Source organism: Pseudonaja textilis, chromosome 4, assembly GCF_049901715.1.
Source record: "Pseudonaja textilis isolate UNSWEBS1 chromosome 4, rPseTex1.2, whole genome shotgun sequence".
Classification (NCBI taxonomy): Eukaryota; Metazoa; Chordata; class Lepidosauria; order Squamata; family Elapidae; genus Pseudonaja; species Pseudonaja textilis.
Genome location: NC_141993.1, coordinates 836770 through 854822, shown reverse-complemented (window position 1 = coordinate 854822; position 18053 = coordinate 836770). Strand labels below are relative to the sequence as shown.

General features: G+C 37.2%; 1 protein-coding gene across 1 annotated transcript in view; it reads right to left on the bottom strand.

Moving 5' to 3' along the window:
- The window catches only part of CTNNA3 (catenin alpha 3), a 711430-nt gene that overhangs the window by 74994 nt on the left and 618383 nt on the right, over nt 1-18053 (bottom strand). The window contains exon 14 of the mRNA XM_026714519.2: nt 17742-17834. Coding sequence (XP_026570304.2) covers nt 17742-17834 — 93 coding nt within the window. The remainder of the gene's footprint in view (nt 1-17741; nt 17835-18053) is intronic.

Sequence of the window (18053 nt, the reverse complement as noted above, 5' to 3'; positions counted from 1 at the left end):
GGAATATTCATCTCTTAGATAATTAATCTAAGTGCTAGAGTCCATTGTAACTACATAGCCAAAAAGGCATTAAGAGTTTTTAACCTAATCCTACATAGCTTTTTCTCTGCTAATATCATACTACTAACTAGAGCATACAAAACATTTGCTAGACCAATACTCGAATACAGCTCATCAGTCTGGAACCCACATTATGTATCTAATATTAACACAGTTGAGAAAGTCCAGAAATATTTCACAAGAAACGTTCTTCACTCCTCTACTCGTTGTAGAATACCTTATACCACCAGACTTGAAATTCTAGACCTAGAAAATCTTGAATTACACTGTCTTCATTCTGATCTAAGTATGGTATATAAAATCATACATTGCAATGACTTACCTGTCAATGAATACTTCAGCTTTAACCATAACAACACAAGAGCACACAATAGATACAAACTCAAGGTTAACCGCACCAAACTTGATTGCAGAAAATACAACTTCAGCAACAGAATGGTCAATGTCTGGAATACTCTATCTGACTCTGTGGTTTCTTCCCCAAACCCCAAAACTTTAACCTTAGATTGTCTACTATTGACTTCACCCCTTTCCTAAGAGCTCTGTAAGGGGCGTGCATAAGTGTACCAAGTGCCTACCATCCCTGTCCTATTGTTTCTTTTATTTTTCTTACATGTACCTATTTCATGTATTCATAACTATGTATATAATTATACCTATTATCTTGTAAGCGATTGACAAATCATAATAAATAAATAAATAAAATAAAAATATCTATCCACCTATCTCTCTGCCACTGGATACAAATTAATATTGCAACGGGAGGCAAAACACTCACAGTTCACCAGTTCTAGTTAAACATACATTATAATATGTTTTCCTTGGTTAATTAGCTGATTCATTTGAATATAATTTCATTTTTATTTTAAGGGATCAGTTTATAAAACTATATGTAATGCTTTCTCTTTTTTTTGCTACTATTTCCAACATTTGCCTCTGTACATACAATACTTTGTGGGCAGAACTGTCCCAGAATTACAAGCCTGGTAAAAAGCAAAATAACTCCACTACTTTATGATGGAAAGCCTAACAAATTTTAGGAAGTCAGACAATTATAGACAGTACAATTGTAGAAAGTACTGTTATAATATGTACAGAATAACCCTTGTGTAACAAGGATATGCACATGGAAACGTTTATGAGAATAGTTATGAATAATTATTCAGCCACACACAGATACACTAAATTGAGTTAAAGTTTACTTTAAGAAATAGCACAGTCCAATAAACGGTCCAGGTCATATACGTTTTACAGTCCAAAGAATATCCAATTACAAAATCTTCTTACCAGTTGCCTTTGTCATTTACAGTAAACAAAGATATCAAAGTACAAGCACAGCATAAATACAATAGAGAACCTTAGATAGCAACAGAATGTCAGAGAAACAGAATGTCAGAGAGGCAGAATGTCAGAGAGCAAGCTATGATGGCAGCTCCCTCTTATGGTAATTTGCAATATAATCAACCAATCGGAATATAGTATAAATCAATACAGTTATTTTGTCTTAAAGCTACAAACATACATTGTTGTTTTATATATTACCAACCCAATAATTGGTGGACAGATTCCTAACAAGTACAATTATAGACAGAAATGGGACTCTTATAGAAGAGATTTTTGAGTCCAGGGGAGAGGAAAAACATGAGACAGAAATTCAAAATGAGTCAACCTTAATTACACTAAATTTTGTAAGAAAATCACTTTTGCAGGATTTCAAAATGTTGTAATTTTATCCAACCAGCAATAAAAATCTTTCCAGAAATCTAAGTGACTTTTGTTCCATGAGCTCGCAAGTCTCTTCGAACTTGGCATTAATCTTGAAAATCTTGATCCTCCAAATTCCCTACTGTTGGTAAGGCAAGTGGCAAATGGCAGCATTAGAGTTAGTTAGAGATCACAGGTTTGCACAGTGCTGTGATTTATGACCTTCAAGATAGGCCAGGTCAAGGAAGAGGCATAGCAGGAATTCCAGGAACTCTCTTCAATGTTGTGAAATACAGTACAATAACAAAAACCTGTCAAGGTTTCTCTCTACCCCACTTTATAACCAAACAAAATTAAGGGGAGGTGTTTCTTTCTCATGTTTCCATCTATTTAGTGTGTGCGTAATCTTTTCTGCAATGCTCGCCCCCTTTAATGGCTTGCTCAATCCTTCCTATTCTCAGCACCACAATCCTTCAGATCCTGACAAAGGAAGATTGTTGGATGTGGCAGCAAACATAAACGTGCCACACTTTGTTTTCCACTTGCCAAGGAAACATAAAAGAGTCACTCACTTTAATTACTCTTCTAATTACTTAATTACTCTACATATAAGCTACATTGGGCTATTATTTTGATAGACTTTCAGCACTATGAAGTATGTATAGGCTGGCACAATTAGAGGGATAAAGATGTATCAGCATCTTTGGGGCAATTTGGCAACTCACTCAGTTGTGGTCCAAAAATTATCCATTCAGTCTGAAAAAAAATCTAGCTACCTATGTGTGGCTGTTTATCCTTCCTCCATGATGCATGTACAAAGCAGGCAGGTTAGGAATTTGCACCCTGTTCATATATACTGAAGCACTAATGTTTACAACCACCATTGACACCAGTTGCTTTATCTGATCAACAACTGGCCAACTTGTTCCAACAGAAATTTTGAAAGTTTCTTCTTGTCTCCCAGTGCTGATAGGGTCATAAAAAAATCAGTTCAGGATTATCTAAGTAGCCCAATAAGAAAAATTCTTCCTCATCGCAGTCTTACCTTGATCCTTTTAGGTTGTTGCTATCTACATTCATAATTTACGATGAAGAACAACTATGATGAAGAACAACTTCTGGAGACACACAGAGACACATAATTTGTGGCTTCTAACACAAAGTACACAGACTGCAACCCTATAATATATGTGTTCCCCTCTCCATCAACCAAGTCTTTGGCACGGCTTTCAGTCTCCTGCTCCTAAGTTGCCATCAAATAGTAATTTAAAACAATGGAAGAGGAAAATACTAAAATTTGGAATGAAATTATATTTCTGTCAGCAGTGATCATAAGATTGTCAGATGTCCAACTCAAAATTAGAGATCTTAACAATGCCTTATTTAATCTTGATGTACATGATGTCAAAGTTTTTTATCTTGGTCCAGTGGTGGGATTCAAAAAATTTTACTACTTTTTTTTACTGTGGGTGTGTCTTGGTGGGTGTGGCATGGCTTGGTGGGTGTGGCTTGGTGGGCATGGCAGAGGAAGAATACTATAAAATCTCCATTCCCTCCCTCACGTTACCACCGTTTCGCCAAACTACTCAAAATTTCCGCTATCGGTTCTCCTCTATCTTGGTCCCATCTGCTTTGTTCTCCTACTATTTTCCACTTTTTAGAAGGCCTTGCCATATGTGAAAAGTGGACAGAGTGTGAAGACACACTTGCTAGCCCTCTCTGTTTACAGTATGTTCTAGCACATATGATTATGGATCCAGCAGAAGCTATGATGCCATCATGCATGGCATAATACCATTTCAAAGATTATGAATGTTCTTGTAAGGCACAACCAGAGCTATTCGTAAATAGCTGAAGCAAGCAACTTTATTGCATGGAGGCAAGCAACTCCATGAATGTGAGGGTAGTTCATGTAAATGAAAAGGTAAATGCAGGTAATGTTCCAATGTATTCTGAATACGTTCTATAGATATAATAGATTAATTATTTAAAATCATGCAAATTGTGAAATAGAATATAACTTCTGCTTTAGAATTCCAATTAGCTTTAAGCAAGTTTGATAAATATATTGAAAACATGTCCTATACACTGTGGACATTTAAAAGGTACATGACCTTTCTTTGTTCTACAGTTACTGAACTCTACAATTAAGAACCTAACAAGCAATACAGCTAGAAGCAACTTTCTTTAGGTCATTTATTTATTCTCACCTACTTAATAGTGCTGGACCTTCCTGCTCATAAATCATGCATGATAATCAGACTCAGGAACTGATCTCAGTGGTAATTTTCTCTGATGGCTAAGTCATAGATACAAGGACTTTTCATCATAAAGGGGATAATCTGAAAACTATTTTTCCATAGAAAAAAGAGTTGAGAAGGTTTTCTGTAACATTTGACTGAAGTTTAAATTTCAGCTCAAAACAATTTTCTAACCTCATATTGTTCTTTTGATCTTTGTGTACTTTAATTATGAAAATATGTTATAAAATTATAAAATTGATTGACCAATCAGTTTACTGGTCCCATAATGATGTTGGATTCATCATAAATCCATTCAATCCCATTATTGCAGTTTCTGTAAAAGATTTACAACAAATATAAAATTATTTTGGTATTGTTTCCAAAGTTTAAACAAAAATGTTCAATCTTTTCTAATATGTTCATATTTGTACAGAATGAAAAATATGTCTTAGCATTGTATGTACATATTAGATCACTTCAGTTAAAATGTAGACTAAATTAAAATTTCTTTCATTCCAAGCTGCAAGTTAGAGTTTTCCCCTTTTTAAATTTTTGACCACTGCTTCAGCAGCTTGGACGTAACATAGAATATTATTTTGGTTAGTTGTTTTTTGATCTGTAGTAACTTCTATTCAGATGGACGAGTTTCCTGTAACGGTGATGATTTAACTTGGATCCTTAGCATGCAATGAGAGCATGTTTGGTGTAGTGATTTAATACACCAGGCTAGAAAGTAGGAAAGCATAAGTTCTAGTCCCTCCTTAAGCACTAACCTGGCTGGATAGGTTTCCAAGTAAAATTCAAAATGGTGGCTATTATCTAGAAAATCCATACAACACTCTCTAATACAATGCACTCTAACTTCATATACAATGTGCATGTATCAATTTTTCAGATTCAAACCAGAGTCCAGATGGAAATGGATGCTTACCTATTTCCGCCTGCTATATATTAATTATAGAATCTTCTACAGAGAAACCACATGGACAACCCTGTGCAGGATCTATGGGTAATCTATTGCTAGGGCTCTGTTCTCTGAGACCCACAGAATCAGTACTGATGAACATTCCTAATCCATTCCATGACTTAGATCTTATGGTCAGTTGGTCTTTGGCTGTGCCAATGTTGCTTCAAATACAAGTGTGTGGTTAAGGGGAGCATCTAACTCTTTATTTTTAAAATGAAGATGAAAAAAAACAGCAAAGATACAAGGCAAACTGTTTTTGAAAGAAATCGAGATTCTGGTGGAAGTGTCAGTGGTATTTAAACCAGCTGTTAAATTTCAAGGACAAATGGAGTATTTGAGGACTACAATTATTATGATGTTCATAAGGGAAGAAGAAGGGCAAGCAGAAATTATATGAAATGATTCATACATCTTTTGTTAAATGAATGATTAATTGAATAAAGAATTCAATGCAAAAACAGTCCACGTTTTATAAGAAGCCTGCCCGTAAATTTATCTATGTCTCCATGTATGGCAGATCAACCCTGAATGAAGGGGAAAAAAACTAGAAATAATATTTTATTTAGCCCTGTTTTCTTCCTCTTTTGATCCACACATCTGTTCCCTCATTTAGCTTAGGAATTTCAATTCTGTTCTTGAATTTTAGACACATTATTTAGTTTGTATGCTAATAGACTCAAGTAATATGAGCTTAATGAAATTCAGTTAATCTTTACTCCTTATGCTTTCAAAGCACATAACTGAAAGGTACACAGGAATGTATACATTAGGGGAACACTAAATAAAAAATAAGAACCTGACATTTCATAATATTTAATGTTGTTGTTATTACTGTATTGTTTTTACAAACTCTAAATGTTATGATTTTGCCGGTTGTTATAAATTTATCGCTGCTTTTCAATATGTATTGAAGAAAAACACACCCAAATGCTTTACTAATCAAAGGCAACTGGAATACTAAGAATTTTAAGAAATACCAAATTTGAAGTGAAATCAACAAAACAGTTTTATGTATAATTAAAAAAAAATACTTTAATATGATATGTGAATATCATTATCAATTTTTTGTAAACCAATGAGTCTTAAATTTTAGGAAACACAAAGTATACATCTAAAAATTTAAAAATGAAGTTAGTTCATCAGAAATAAAATGTTTTCAGTTTGTTGAACCACTCACAGAACTCGTTAAAAAGGCTGGATTTCAGAATGTTTTGGTTGGCCATAAAGAGTTACTTCACTTCTTCAGGAAATCAGTTGGTCATTTAAGCAAATCCAGCATACCCAATGGGTGTTGTTTTTCCCCTGGAAACAACAAAAAGTTGTAGTCATGCTGCAACTGATTGTAAATGTGAACTGATTGACATAGGCCAGAAATGTAATCAAGTGACCATGTGTGGGGCGGAGTGCAATGTGTTATAATAGTCAGAATTGCTTATAGGCTGTAAAGTACCCTTTCCAAGGCTGTCATAAACATTGAACAATTGTTAAGTGATTGATCTTTAAGCAAGGACAGTGGGTTGGACTAGAACACTTCCAAGTTCCCTTCCAATTTAGTTATGGAATAGAATAGAATTCTTTATTGGCCAAATGTGGTTGAACACACAAGGAATTTGTCTTGGTGCAAATACTCTCAGTATACATGAAAGAAAAGAGACATTCGTCAAGAGTCAAGAATTGTCAGGTACAATACTTAATGATAGTCATAGGGTACAATAAGAAATCCAATCATACTAGGAAACAGTCAATATAAATCGTAAGGATACAAGCAACAAAGTCACAATCATACAGTCACAAATGGTAGGGGATGGGTGATAAGGAGTGATGAGAAGATTAACAGTAATAGTAGTGCAGACTTTGTAAATAGTTGGACAGTGTTGAGGAAATATTTGTTTAGCAGAGTCATGGCGTTTGGGGAAAAACTGTTCTTGAATCTAGTTGTTCTGGTGTGCAGTGCTCTATAGCGTCATTTTGAGGGAAGGAGTTGAAACAGTTTATGTCCTGGATGGGAGGGGTCTGTAACTATTTTCACAGCCCTCTTTTTGAGTTGTGCAGTATACAGGTCCTCGATTGAAGTAATTGTTTTTTCTGCAATCCTAATTATCCTCTGAAGTCTGTGTCTGTCCTGTTGGGTTGCAGAACCAAACCAGACAGTTATAGAGGTGCAGATGATAGATTCAATAATTCCTCTGTAGAACTGGATCAGCAGCTCCTTGGACAGTTGGAGTTTTCTGAGTTGGCGCAGAAAGAACATTCTTTGTTGTGCCTTTTTGATGATGTTTTTGATGTTTGGTGTCCATTTTAGGTCATGCGATATAGTAAAACCTAGAAATTCAAAGGTCTCTACTGTTGATACTGTGTTTTCTAGTATTGTAAGAGGTGGTAGTATGGGAGGGTTTTTTCTAAAGTCTACCACCATTTCTATGGTTTTGAGTGTGTTCAGCTCCAGATTGTTCCGGTTACACCATGAGGCAAGTTGTATGCAGACTCATTGTTTTCTTGAATGAGACCAATCACTGTTGTGTCATCAGCAAACTTCAGTATTTTAACAGATGGATCGTTTGAGACGCAGTCATTGGTATATAGGAAGAAGAGAAGTGGAGAAAGCATACAGCCTTGGGGAGGAAGCTGTGCTAATTGTACAGGTATCAGGTGTGATTCTGCCTCGCTTCGCCTGCTGCTTCCTGTCTGTTTGGAAGCTTAGGATCCAATACAGAATTATTCTGTAATTCTGTAATGATTATGTAATTCTTGAAAGAACATATGGTCATAGTAATGATAATATGCTTAATCATGGTTTGTTAAAGAAATCACACTGGATGGGTTACTACTAAACCATAAAAAAGAAACTACAGAATTACTGAATCTGAACCCAGTTTACAAACCCAGTTTACCTTGATGGCCTGTTAGGAAACAACTCCAAGACATGTTTTATTTATTTTTATTTTTAATATTATTGAAATTTAGTATTGACTTTTCATCATGAGGAAAATCATCTAGATTTTCAGGGTAATGTGGTTTCAAGTGAAATAAATCTCTCAAAGAAAGTTACTGTGCAATGTATACACCATTCTTTCATCCATATTTGCGAAAAATTAAAAAAGCAGTTAGTGTAATGTACTTTGAGGAAATCCTGTTTGTCTTACCCTTCAAACGCAGTAATGTTAAGGCATAATTTAGATTCCAAAGGGGAGTGTTTGTACTTTAATTGCCAGCTATTTTGTTTACTCATCTTTATAGGAAACAATAATTCCACACAGTATGTTCTCAAGGTGGATGACTTTCAAATGCAGTAAAACTCTTTGGCTTTCTATACAGTTTCTTTTTGCTGTTAAGCATATCTGGACAGTGACACCACACACTGTATGATTTATCTGTGCCGTGTTTGCATAAGATCTGCTAACATGCTTTGATTACCAGTTGGCAGCATGAAATGGGGAGACGGATACTTCACATGGGCTACTTCAAGAAGTGTGGCTCCTCTGGTGTTTGTAAGAAACAGCTGCTGGTCAAGGTACCCTTTTGCAGCATTGTTTGGTGGCTCTCCAAAATAGTGGCCCAAATAGTGGCCAGTTGGCATCTCTTCAACAGCCCTGTGGCTAGATCCAATGTTTAGCCAACTTGTGTCATTATCAGTGGAAGAAATGCTTGTGCGGCAGGTGAGTTCCCCTTTCTTATACCCAACATTGCAATCATCAGAATGAATTTACAAAAGTTGTCTACCACAATGAAAATTAATTAATCCTGTTGCTTTGCTCACAACCTCTTCCTGATAGTTAAACTAGAGAAGTATTGGATATTTTTGGGGAATTGCGTGACAAAAAACCATGTTTGTTTCTAATCCCCCTTCCCTTGCTGGAGAATGTTAATTTCCTCTTTCCTTGGTAATTATTCAGAGAAATATCCCTCCCCCTTGGCCCTTCCCTGCAGAAGATAGCTTTGGGATTAGCCTCTCCTCCTTCCATTCTTCCTCCCTTATCCCATCTTTCTCTTATGAGTGAAATGGTATTTCCTGCCTCCTCTTTCTAATCTGGTGAAATAGTTAGAAAATAGTTTGCATTATTGTCCCCTATGCTGCAATCTGCACTATTAGCCAAGGCTCATTCAATAATAAGTTAAATGGATAACAGATAATCAGAGTTGGAAGGGACCTTGTAGGTCATCTAGTCCAATCCTCAGAACTGGTTCCCTGGCAGAAAATATTGGTAGTCCACCAGCAATGTAACCTTTCCATATTATCTTCCCTTAGGTGGGAAAATGTAGAGTGGTTTTCAAAGCACTCCCCTGTCCATTTTAGTTCCATTGACTCTCATGTGATTAGAAAACCAACATGGTGGCTGTGACCATCTCTGGAGAAGTCAGAATGTAAGAGCAATTAAATAAACATCAGTTTATCCCTAGAAAAGAAGAGAGTGTGAGAAAGAAATACAGGTCTGTCTTAATTCTCTTTGATAGAAGAGTGGACAAATTTGGCAGACTCTCAGGATTCTGTTATACTTTACAATAATAAACTTCCAGTAATTCTTATGGTGTCTTTTCCTGACATGGCCTACCCCAATCTTGAAAGCTTCACTACAGTACTCTTTAATACAAGAGCCTGCCTTTGTTCATGGAAATGGCATCAGATCCTCAGGGCATCCTCCTGCTAGCAGAATAACTTGTTCAGGTATTGTTACAATATTAACAGGAAAAAGGATATAGAAATAACCTGTAAAATGTCATGCTACAGCTAATCAGCGTTTGAGACTGGGGTTACTTCAGCCAGCAGTCCAGCAGCCTGCAGCCCAATCAATATGTCTTTCCTTTCATGGGAGTCCGCCAGGAAAGTTTGGGGGAACCCAGGATCGATTTTTGGCTTTTGCAACTTACTGTGAACTGTTTATAGTGGATCAGACAGCAGAATTTCTACAGCCAAAGTGGCTTTTATTCTGAGTCTGCTGAAAGAAGGAGCAGCCAAATAAGCCATGCCCTTCATTGAGGGCAGTGATCCATTACTGAACAATTACCAGAACTTCATGCAAAGATTTAGAGGTACAGTTAATGATCTGGTTGGGGGAGCAGCAGCAGTTGGAGAGGTTTGCAAGCTGAAACAGAGAAACCACAGAGTTCGTGAGTACTTATTGGATTTTTAATTAAGTGCCAGACTGAATGATCTTGCTCAGATTTTAGGAAGGACTTGCTGATGAACTTGAGAAATGGGTCAGAGAGACAAGGCACACCAGCAAATTTGAAGGAACCTTTCCAACTTTGTATGTGAACTGATGGAGAACTGGAAAAGTTGAGGCACAGAAGAAATGTTAATGTTTTACAGCCTCTCCCCAATACTGTCTCACCCTGTGTCCTACTTGGACAGGAGGTTGAAAAACCCATGCAAGCAGGATAAGTACAGAAACAGACTCCAGTTGAGGCTTCTATTTTGTGGATCCCTGGAACAATAAATCATGATTGGCGCAGACTAAAGTATAGATTTCTGAGTCAACTGCAGAGTGCAGCATCTGTGGAACTGTGGACTCTCTACTCTTTTAAATTCATAGATGAGGCCACAATGCAACAAATTAATTTCCTCATACACATTTGTTAGAGAAACCTATGCTGGTGTAAACAATCAAGAGACAAGCACTTTGAAGTGGTTCTGCTGTACGACACACAACTCTCTTGCAATTGACAATAAGCAACCACACATTCTTGATATTTTATGTCACAGCTTTCTCACATGTCCTTATTATGCTAAGCATTGATTGTCTGCAAACTTGTGATCCAGATTTTCATCGGGAGCAAGGGAGAAAGTCAAACTGTTAACAGCCACATTTGCAAGCCTCCCACTCTTATCCATCTCTGTCTCCAGCATAGTCTGTTGAATCCAGAAAAGTATTCAGCATTTGTGGATGTATTTGGAGAAAAGGAAGCAACTGCATTGCCGCATCAAGCATGAGACTGTATTGTCACTTGAAGCTGACGGATAAGATCCCAGTTAAAAGACAAGGTTCCATGTCTACCTGAGAGTTAGCAACTTTAAAAATATTTCTAGGTGACAATGTGAAAAAAGAATTCATGCGCCACCCCCATCTGCAACCTTATTTTTTATATATAAAAATATATTCTTCTTTGATGATTATAGGCTATAGAAAGATGGCCATGAATATTTAACTGCCTTTGATCTCAGGCTTCTTAGTATAGCAGTTTTAAACACCCGGCAATGCCCTATAGATCAAGTAATTGTCAAGCAGTCTTGACTCTGATTGTGATGCTTTCAACTGAAAGGAACTGTGGCATCTTCAATAAAGATTGCTTGTGATGAAAGCAGCATTCCAGCAATTTGGAATAACTATAAAAGACCTGCTTCCCCATGCCTGGTCAGATCTGACCAGCACATTTTTTTCACCATTTAAATTTTTATCACATATATTTCTGGTTTACAGAACAAGCAACCAGATGCGCTAGAACCAGAAGGTAAGCTTGCATACTCTTCCTCCATACAACCTGGCAACAAATGCAAGCAAATATTGCAGTAGGGGACCTTAGAAACATATTTCCATTAAATTTTCACCTTCTGTCCATATCTGTCTAAAAAGCTGGACTCGAAACTTATTGCCCTCCCCCCAGTTACCAAGAAAATTATCACAATGGCCTTTCATTTATAATTGCCTTCTTCAATAAAGATGCATCCAATCTTCCATTTAGTGTTGCTTGCTTATGAGGAGTTCCCTGACTTTTATCTCCTCTTCTACACCTGACCTACCTTGAAGGACTGACACTATGTGATGAATACCCTCCATTTTTTTATGGGCATCATACCTATGACATATCACATGTATGACAAATAGGACTTTGTGCGATCATGATTGACATCTTGATTTGGTTTTACATTCCTTCCGCCTTGGGTGTTGCTTGAGGTTCTCCAGATGAAAAAGCTCTTCCAACTCATATTCCCCACCCCAAATGAATGTTGGTGAGTGGTGAGGTGCTTATTTAATGATCCCAATCAATATAATGTGTTAGGGTTTAATGTTTTTACAATAAACATCCCAGAGAGTGCCAATATAGTTTCTGTTTGAAAAACCAAAGAACTTAGCAGCATCTTCTGATTTGCGCTATCTGATCATTTTCCTTATAAAAGAAAGCTGTTAATATATATAGTGTTAATATATAAAAACAAAGTATAAGAGGTTGGATTTGGATTCAAAATGCCCCAAGATACAAATAAGCATGATTAAGTGCCTTTATTCCATAAATATAGCTGCAGTTTTAGCCTCAAAGCATTTTACTATCCCATTAATATATGAACGTGATTTGGAGCAGTGAAAACTTCTCATAAATAGTTATGATCCATCTTCAGTTTTATTCTATGTGGGGATAAAATTAGAAAGTATTATTAACTACTTGAGAGGATAGCAAGCCCATTAGCTCTTGTATATTAACTAAGATACATTCTATGATCCCAAGAGTTTATATAAATAACATGATTATCTCTGTAGATTTCTTAAAGAGTTGTGGTAGTTGCATTATACTGGATGCAAGATATATTCTATGATTATAAAAGGTTTATATAAATAACATAATGTCCCTGTAGGTTTCTTAAGGAGTTGTAGTTGCATTATATTGGGTACAATATTATTATCATGATCTAATACACATCAACCAGTTAACTAGGGACAATTGTTGAAGTAATGCTAACTTTGTATTATTCTTTTTGATGTTGAGTTTTCTGGTAATTTTCTGCACTAAGGAATGGATAATCCTGGATAATCTGACCTGTGTCACATTATGTTCCACAAGTATCTTATCTTATATTCATTGTCCTATATGTACTGAGGAACTATAGAAGATAAATAAGGCCAATTCAGATGTGATTGAATTACATTGTTTGTCAAAGGACTTTAAGGTCAGATTAAAATGTTTTTATTTTAGTTCTGATATTTCATTCTATCTACAGCATGAATAGCCCAATTCCAAGCACAGTCATAAGTCAGTTAGGATAACTTTTAGGAAGAAGTTTCTTTAGAAACCATTTAAAAGATTCCCATTTATCCATGGCCAACAGAGGAATTCTATCTGCTAAATTAGGGAAGTCTGAAGTAAAATGATTCACTAAATGGCTCACATTTGCAGAACAAAAAGCAGTTTTTACTTTTCCTCTTTCATATATATATATATATATATATATATATATATGGATCTTTGGTTATTCGGGTTTTCTCCCGCGTAAGATTGGAAGTACCTAGGCAACGTTTCGATGAAGTCTCATTCATCATCTTCAGGCTTGTGTCTTCGGCTCTGTGCTTCTCAGAGTGAGAAGCACCTCACTCTGAGGTGCTCCTTACACACCTAAACACCCCAAAATCAAATTCACCATGGAAACGGAAACAAACAAACAACTATCATTCCTAGATGTACTAAAAAACAAAAACAGATGGCACACTAGGACACACCATATACCAGAAGAAAACACACACCAACTGCTACCTCAATGCCCTATTCCACCACCACCCAGCACAGATAAACTCCGTGGCCAAAACACTAATTGCCAGAACCAAACGCCTGGCAGACAAGACACACATAAAGACTGAACTATGCACCCTGACTAAAGTACTTGACAGCCAACAGCTTTTACAAAAGCAAAATCACTGGCCTGATCCACAAAAATACACTGAGACATAATGGAGACCTAGAAGATTAACAGACCTATGGAACAGTTGTCCTGCCCTACATAAGAGGTACTACAGACAAAATCAGTAAGATACTACACAGGCATCACATCAAGACTGCCTTCAAAACAGACAGAAAAATAACAGCCATCCTAAGAAACCCCAAAGATAAAATTGACCTGGAAAACCAAAGCATATATGAAGTCCCCTGTGCATCATGCCCTGGCACATACATTGGACAGACCAATAGAAGAATAAGTACCGCCTGGATAAACACAAAAATGCAGTAAAAAAGCTGGAACACACTTCTTCACTAGTCCAACACATGAAAGCCACAAGTCATAGCATCGGCTTCAATGGCACCAAAACCCTAGCCACTATAGAAAACCCTAGCTACAGAATTATCAGAGAAGCCATAGAGATTGAAAAAAGACCTGAAAGCATGAATAGAAGAGTTGATTCCACCAGACTGTCAATTATCTGGAAGCCTGCACTCACAAACAAAAAAATCTCCACACCACAAGCCAGGCAAACACCTGGGTACAAACAGACCCCCAATGATACCTCCAGCTCAAACACACCCCAACCAGGCACCCAGATGAAACCTAGCTTCCTAATAAATGATAGCCGTCCGTTTACCCAAAGCCAAGCCGCGCTAAAAGCCTTCAATACAGGAAACACAATGTTGCCAGCCAATTAAGACAAAAAAAGCTACAAAACAGAAAGAAGATATTAGAAACACCAATCAAGCAGAACACAGCAAACTCCAAGACCAATAAACACAGACCAAGACTCCCAACCAATTGGGATGAAGAAAAAACCATTCTGGCACAGCAGTAGGCTCGCCCCAAATTTAAAACAGAAATGGCTGTGAAAGTCTGACTCACAGACGAACGCTATACAAAAGCCTGATGGTGGCAGATGAGATTCTGCCGAAACATTGCTACAATTTTAAAAGCACAACTATAATGACGTGGGAAAATACCCGAACAATGCTGAATACCATATATATGTGTGTGTGTGTGTGTGTGTGTGTGTGTGTGTGTGTATTCCTTTTTTTTTTTAATTTGAATATGCCCCCTCCTTCAAAAACAAGGACTGGAATTCATTTTCTCCCTTTCAGCTTTACATCTGGAGAAAGGATCTACGTATTTCTGGTTTTGCCCATGGATATTATATGAACAAAGATAGGAAGCTTTAAAACATCAAAAGGCTTTAGGGAGACTTTAAAGAATCATCTCACTTTTTGCCTGTTTCGAGCTCTGAGGTCAAATGGCCAAGAACTGTGTACTGTTTTCCTGAAGGAGAGTCTCTATTTCCCAGGGAGATTTTCAGCTATCCTGTAGCATCAAGACATTAGAAATTCCCCTTCACGGAAATTATGCAGTCTTATTCTGCCCATTTCCTTTCTTTCAAAGAACTTTGTATTTTATTATAATACTGTAGGAGGCATGAATTTTTAGTGAAGCAGATTGTTTACTGTGTTCCCCAGTATCAATTTTATGCCATCTACTATATTCTAGAAAGTCAAGTGAATAAAGAATGTATCAGATTTCTTTTCCTGAAATTGCCAGCACTACGCATTGTGGTGAATTCCTTGTACAAAATCAGATTGATTTAATGATGCTCACAGAAGCAATGACCAAATACAAACAAGACACTGTAATAATCATATAAAACCTAAAAAAAAAAAGTCTTAAAAAAGGGATATCTTTTCAAGGACATTGCTGCAGATGGAAACTGAGCAGCTCAACTGCAGGAATTTGACTGAATCTCATTTCTATAATCACAAGTATTCATTGATAATTATTATCATGCAATCTATATTATTTGAATATACATAAATACATATAAATAAATGCCATGTAAGCATTGTGGACTATGAATGGAGGAAGTGGGGGAAAATTAGATCTAAAACTCTGTGGAGAAATTAGTCGGTTGGAAAGCTGAAAAGCAGAAGCAATAGGGAGGCTCTGAGTTGCCAGAAAAAGAAATTATAGCAACGCTGGTATCTCAGAAATAATGATTTCTCTACAAACCAAATAATTTGCTGAAGCTGGAAAGACTAATGATACGAAACCGCACAACTGACCAACACTAGGCTTCTGGAGCTCCCTAAAGCTCTGAAATTGAGAAGGAATCAACTATATTCTAAGGAATGACCTCTTGGCTTTTTAAAATAATCATGCACATATTTAGGAAAATTTGCTACTCTCATTAAAGTCATACTTAAACGTTTCAGTGCCCCTTTCAAATAACCCTGCAATATTGACTTGCAAACAAAACTGTGTCTTAACTTTGGATAGAATATTTGGAACATGAGTTGATTATATTTCTTACCAAAAAATCACTCCCAAGTTGTCACAGCCATCTAAATATGCATTTATGGTGCTTTTACTTCCTTTTGTAATTTCTAAATAAATAGGACTATACATGGTTCAGATAAACTGCACTGAGAATTACTTGATATATTTTAAGGTTATTGTTGGTGAGGCATAACAAAAATGCAATTTAAGAATATTTATAGTTTACAATGGTTCAGTTAATAAATAAAATAATCCCTTTGAGGTCCTGGGAGTTTGAGGGATCAATGCAGGATCTCAGCTGTGCCTAGCCCTGCACTTTTCTGGAGCTCCAATGAAATATGGGACCTGTTGGGGCCACTCTCCTTGCGTAGGAGTCACAACCCTGAGTGCTCCTACCATCACTGGGCCACTTTGACATTTTACTTTCCAAATCCTCTCCAGTTCTTTCTTCAGGTCCTGGAACTTCTCCAGCTTCTCATACTCCCTCTTCCCGATATTGCTGTCACTTGGCATTGCTACGTCTATCCCCACTGCTCTATTGGTCTTTGTCGATTACCACGAGGTCTGGTTAATTGCTTAATATTTGCCTGTCTATCTGGGTCTGGAAATTCCACAGTATCTCATTTTCCCTATTATTTTCCCAACCTTCTGTGGGAGCTCCCATCTGGATTTAGGCAGGTCTAGCTCATATTCTACTTTACTGATGTACTCCTGGGTGCTCTGGGTTTCATGCATAATAGTGGCTTTGACATTCAGAGGACCCTGACCTCCTTCTTTCTGGCTGGTATACAGTCTCTGAATGTTGGACTTGGGGTGGAATCTATGCATTTGTGAGGAGGATCTTTACATGGCAACTTCCACATCCTTCTTGGCCAACTCACGATACCAGCAGGGAATCTGATGACTGGCAAGGCACACATGTTGACAGTATGTATCTTGTTCTTCCCATTGAGCTGGCTCTTCAGTACAGTAAGTAAACAATTGATTTGTTCAGTTAATAAATAAAGTAATGCCTTTTAGAAACACGAGTGTTTTCTTATTGGGGGCTGGGGTGGGCATGGCTAGCTTGATGTCACTCATGTGGCAGCCCAAGCGCTTTGCCAGCAAAAATGGGCTCCTGCGCTCCGTTTTTGGCTGTGACGGCCTCTGCCAGTGAAAATGGAGCTCAGAGGGGGCCGTGCATGGCCCTCCTGAGCTCCATTTTCGCTGGGAGTGGCACTGCGGGCCGGTCCTTTGCTGTTTCCAGGGCGGCCCCACAGTTCAGATCGAAGTACCCCATGGGCCATGGGACTTGAGTTTGACAACCCTGGTCTATATGTTTGTATGTGTGTGTGTATTGCAACTTTAATATAATAATGTGTTGATTATTAATGCAGCTTTTTCTATTATATTCCTATATATTTATGGGTATATATTTTCAATGCAGCATATGGGTCTCTGCATGGCAGAACAGTTAATTCAGAGAGTGCAAGTTTATCAGTCTCCTTAAAGATCCACACCAAATGAACTTCTTCCTTCCCACTGATATGCCCTTCTAATATTAAAATAATTTCAAACTCATTTAAATTTATAGCAGGATATGAAGTTCCTTAATAGTAATACTATCCATTTTTTTAGGCTGGCTAGTCAAAATAAAACTCATGGAATATAACAGTTCTGTATTTTGAGCAGGCAAGTTTAATTAAATGTTTAGTATTTAGACTTTCAATCTTTTCCTGTTCATTATGCATCTATTTTGCTGTAACAATATGTTATGCTGAAACTGGTGGAAGAAGATAGTAATATATTGGCATTCTGTTCAGCTTTTTTCCATACTTACCCTGTCAGTTTTTCCTTCTGTCTGAATACTGGTGCGACTGTGGGCATCATGATCTTCTTCAAGGTCAGATACATCTTCTAATTCTTCTGGGGTCTGGAAAAAAAACATCACGTTATCATTCAATTCTGCCATGGAAGCAGTGGTGGGATTCATTTTTTTTTACTACTGGTTCTGTGGGTGTGGATTGGTGGGCATGGTAGGGGAAGGATAACGTAAAATCCCCATTCCCTCCCCACTCCTGGGGGAAGGTTACTGCAAAATCCCATTCCCTCCCCACCCCAGCTAGCATTTCTCCTGTGCAGGGCAACAAAA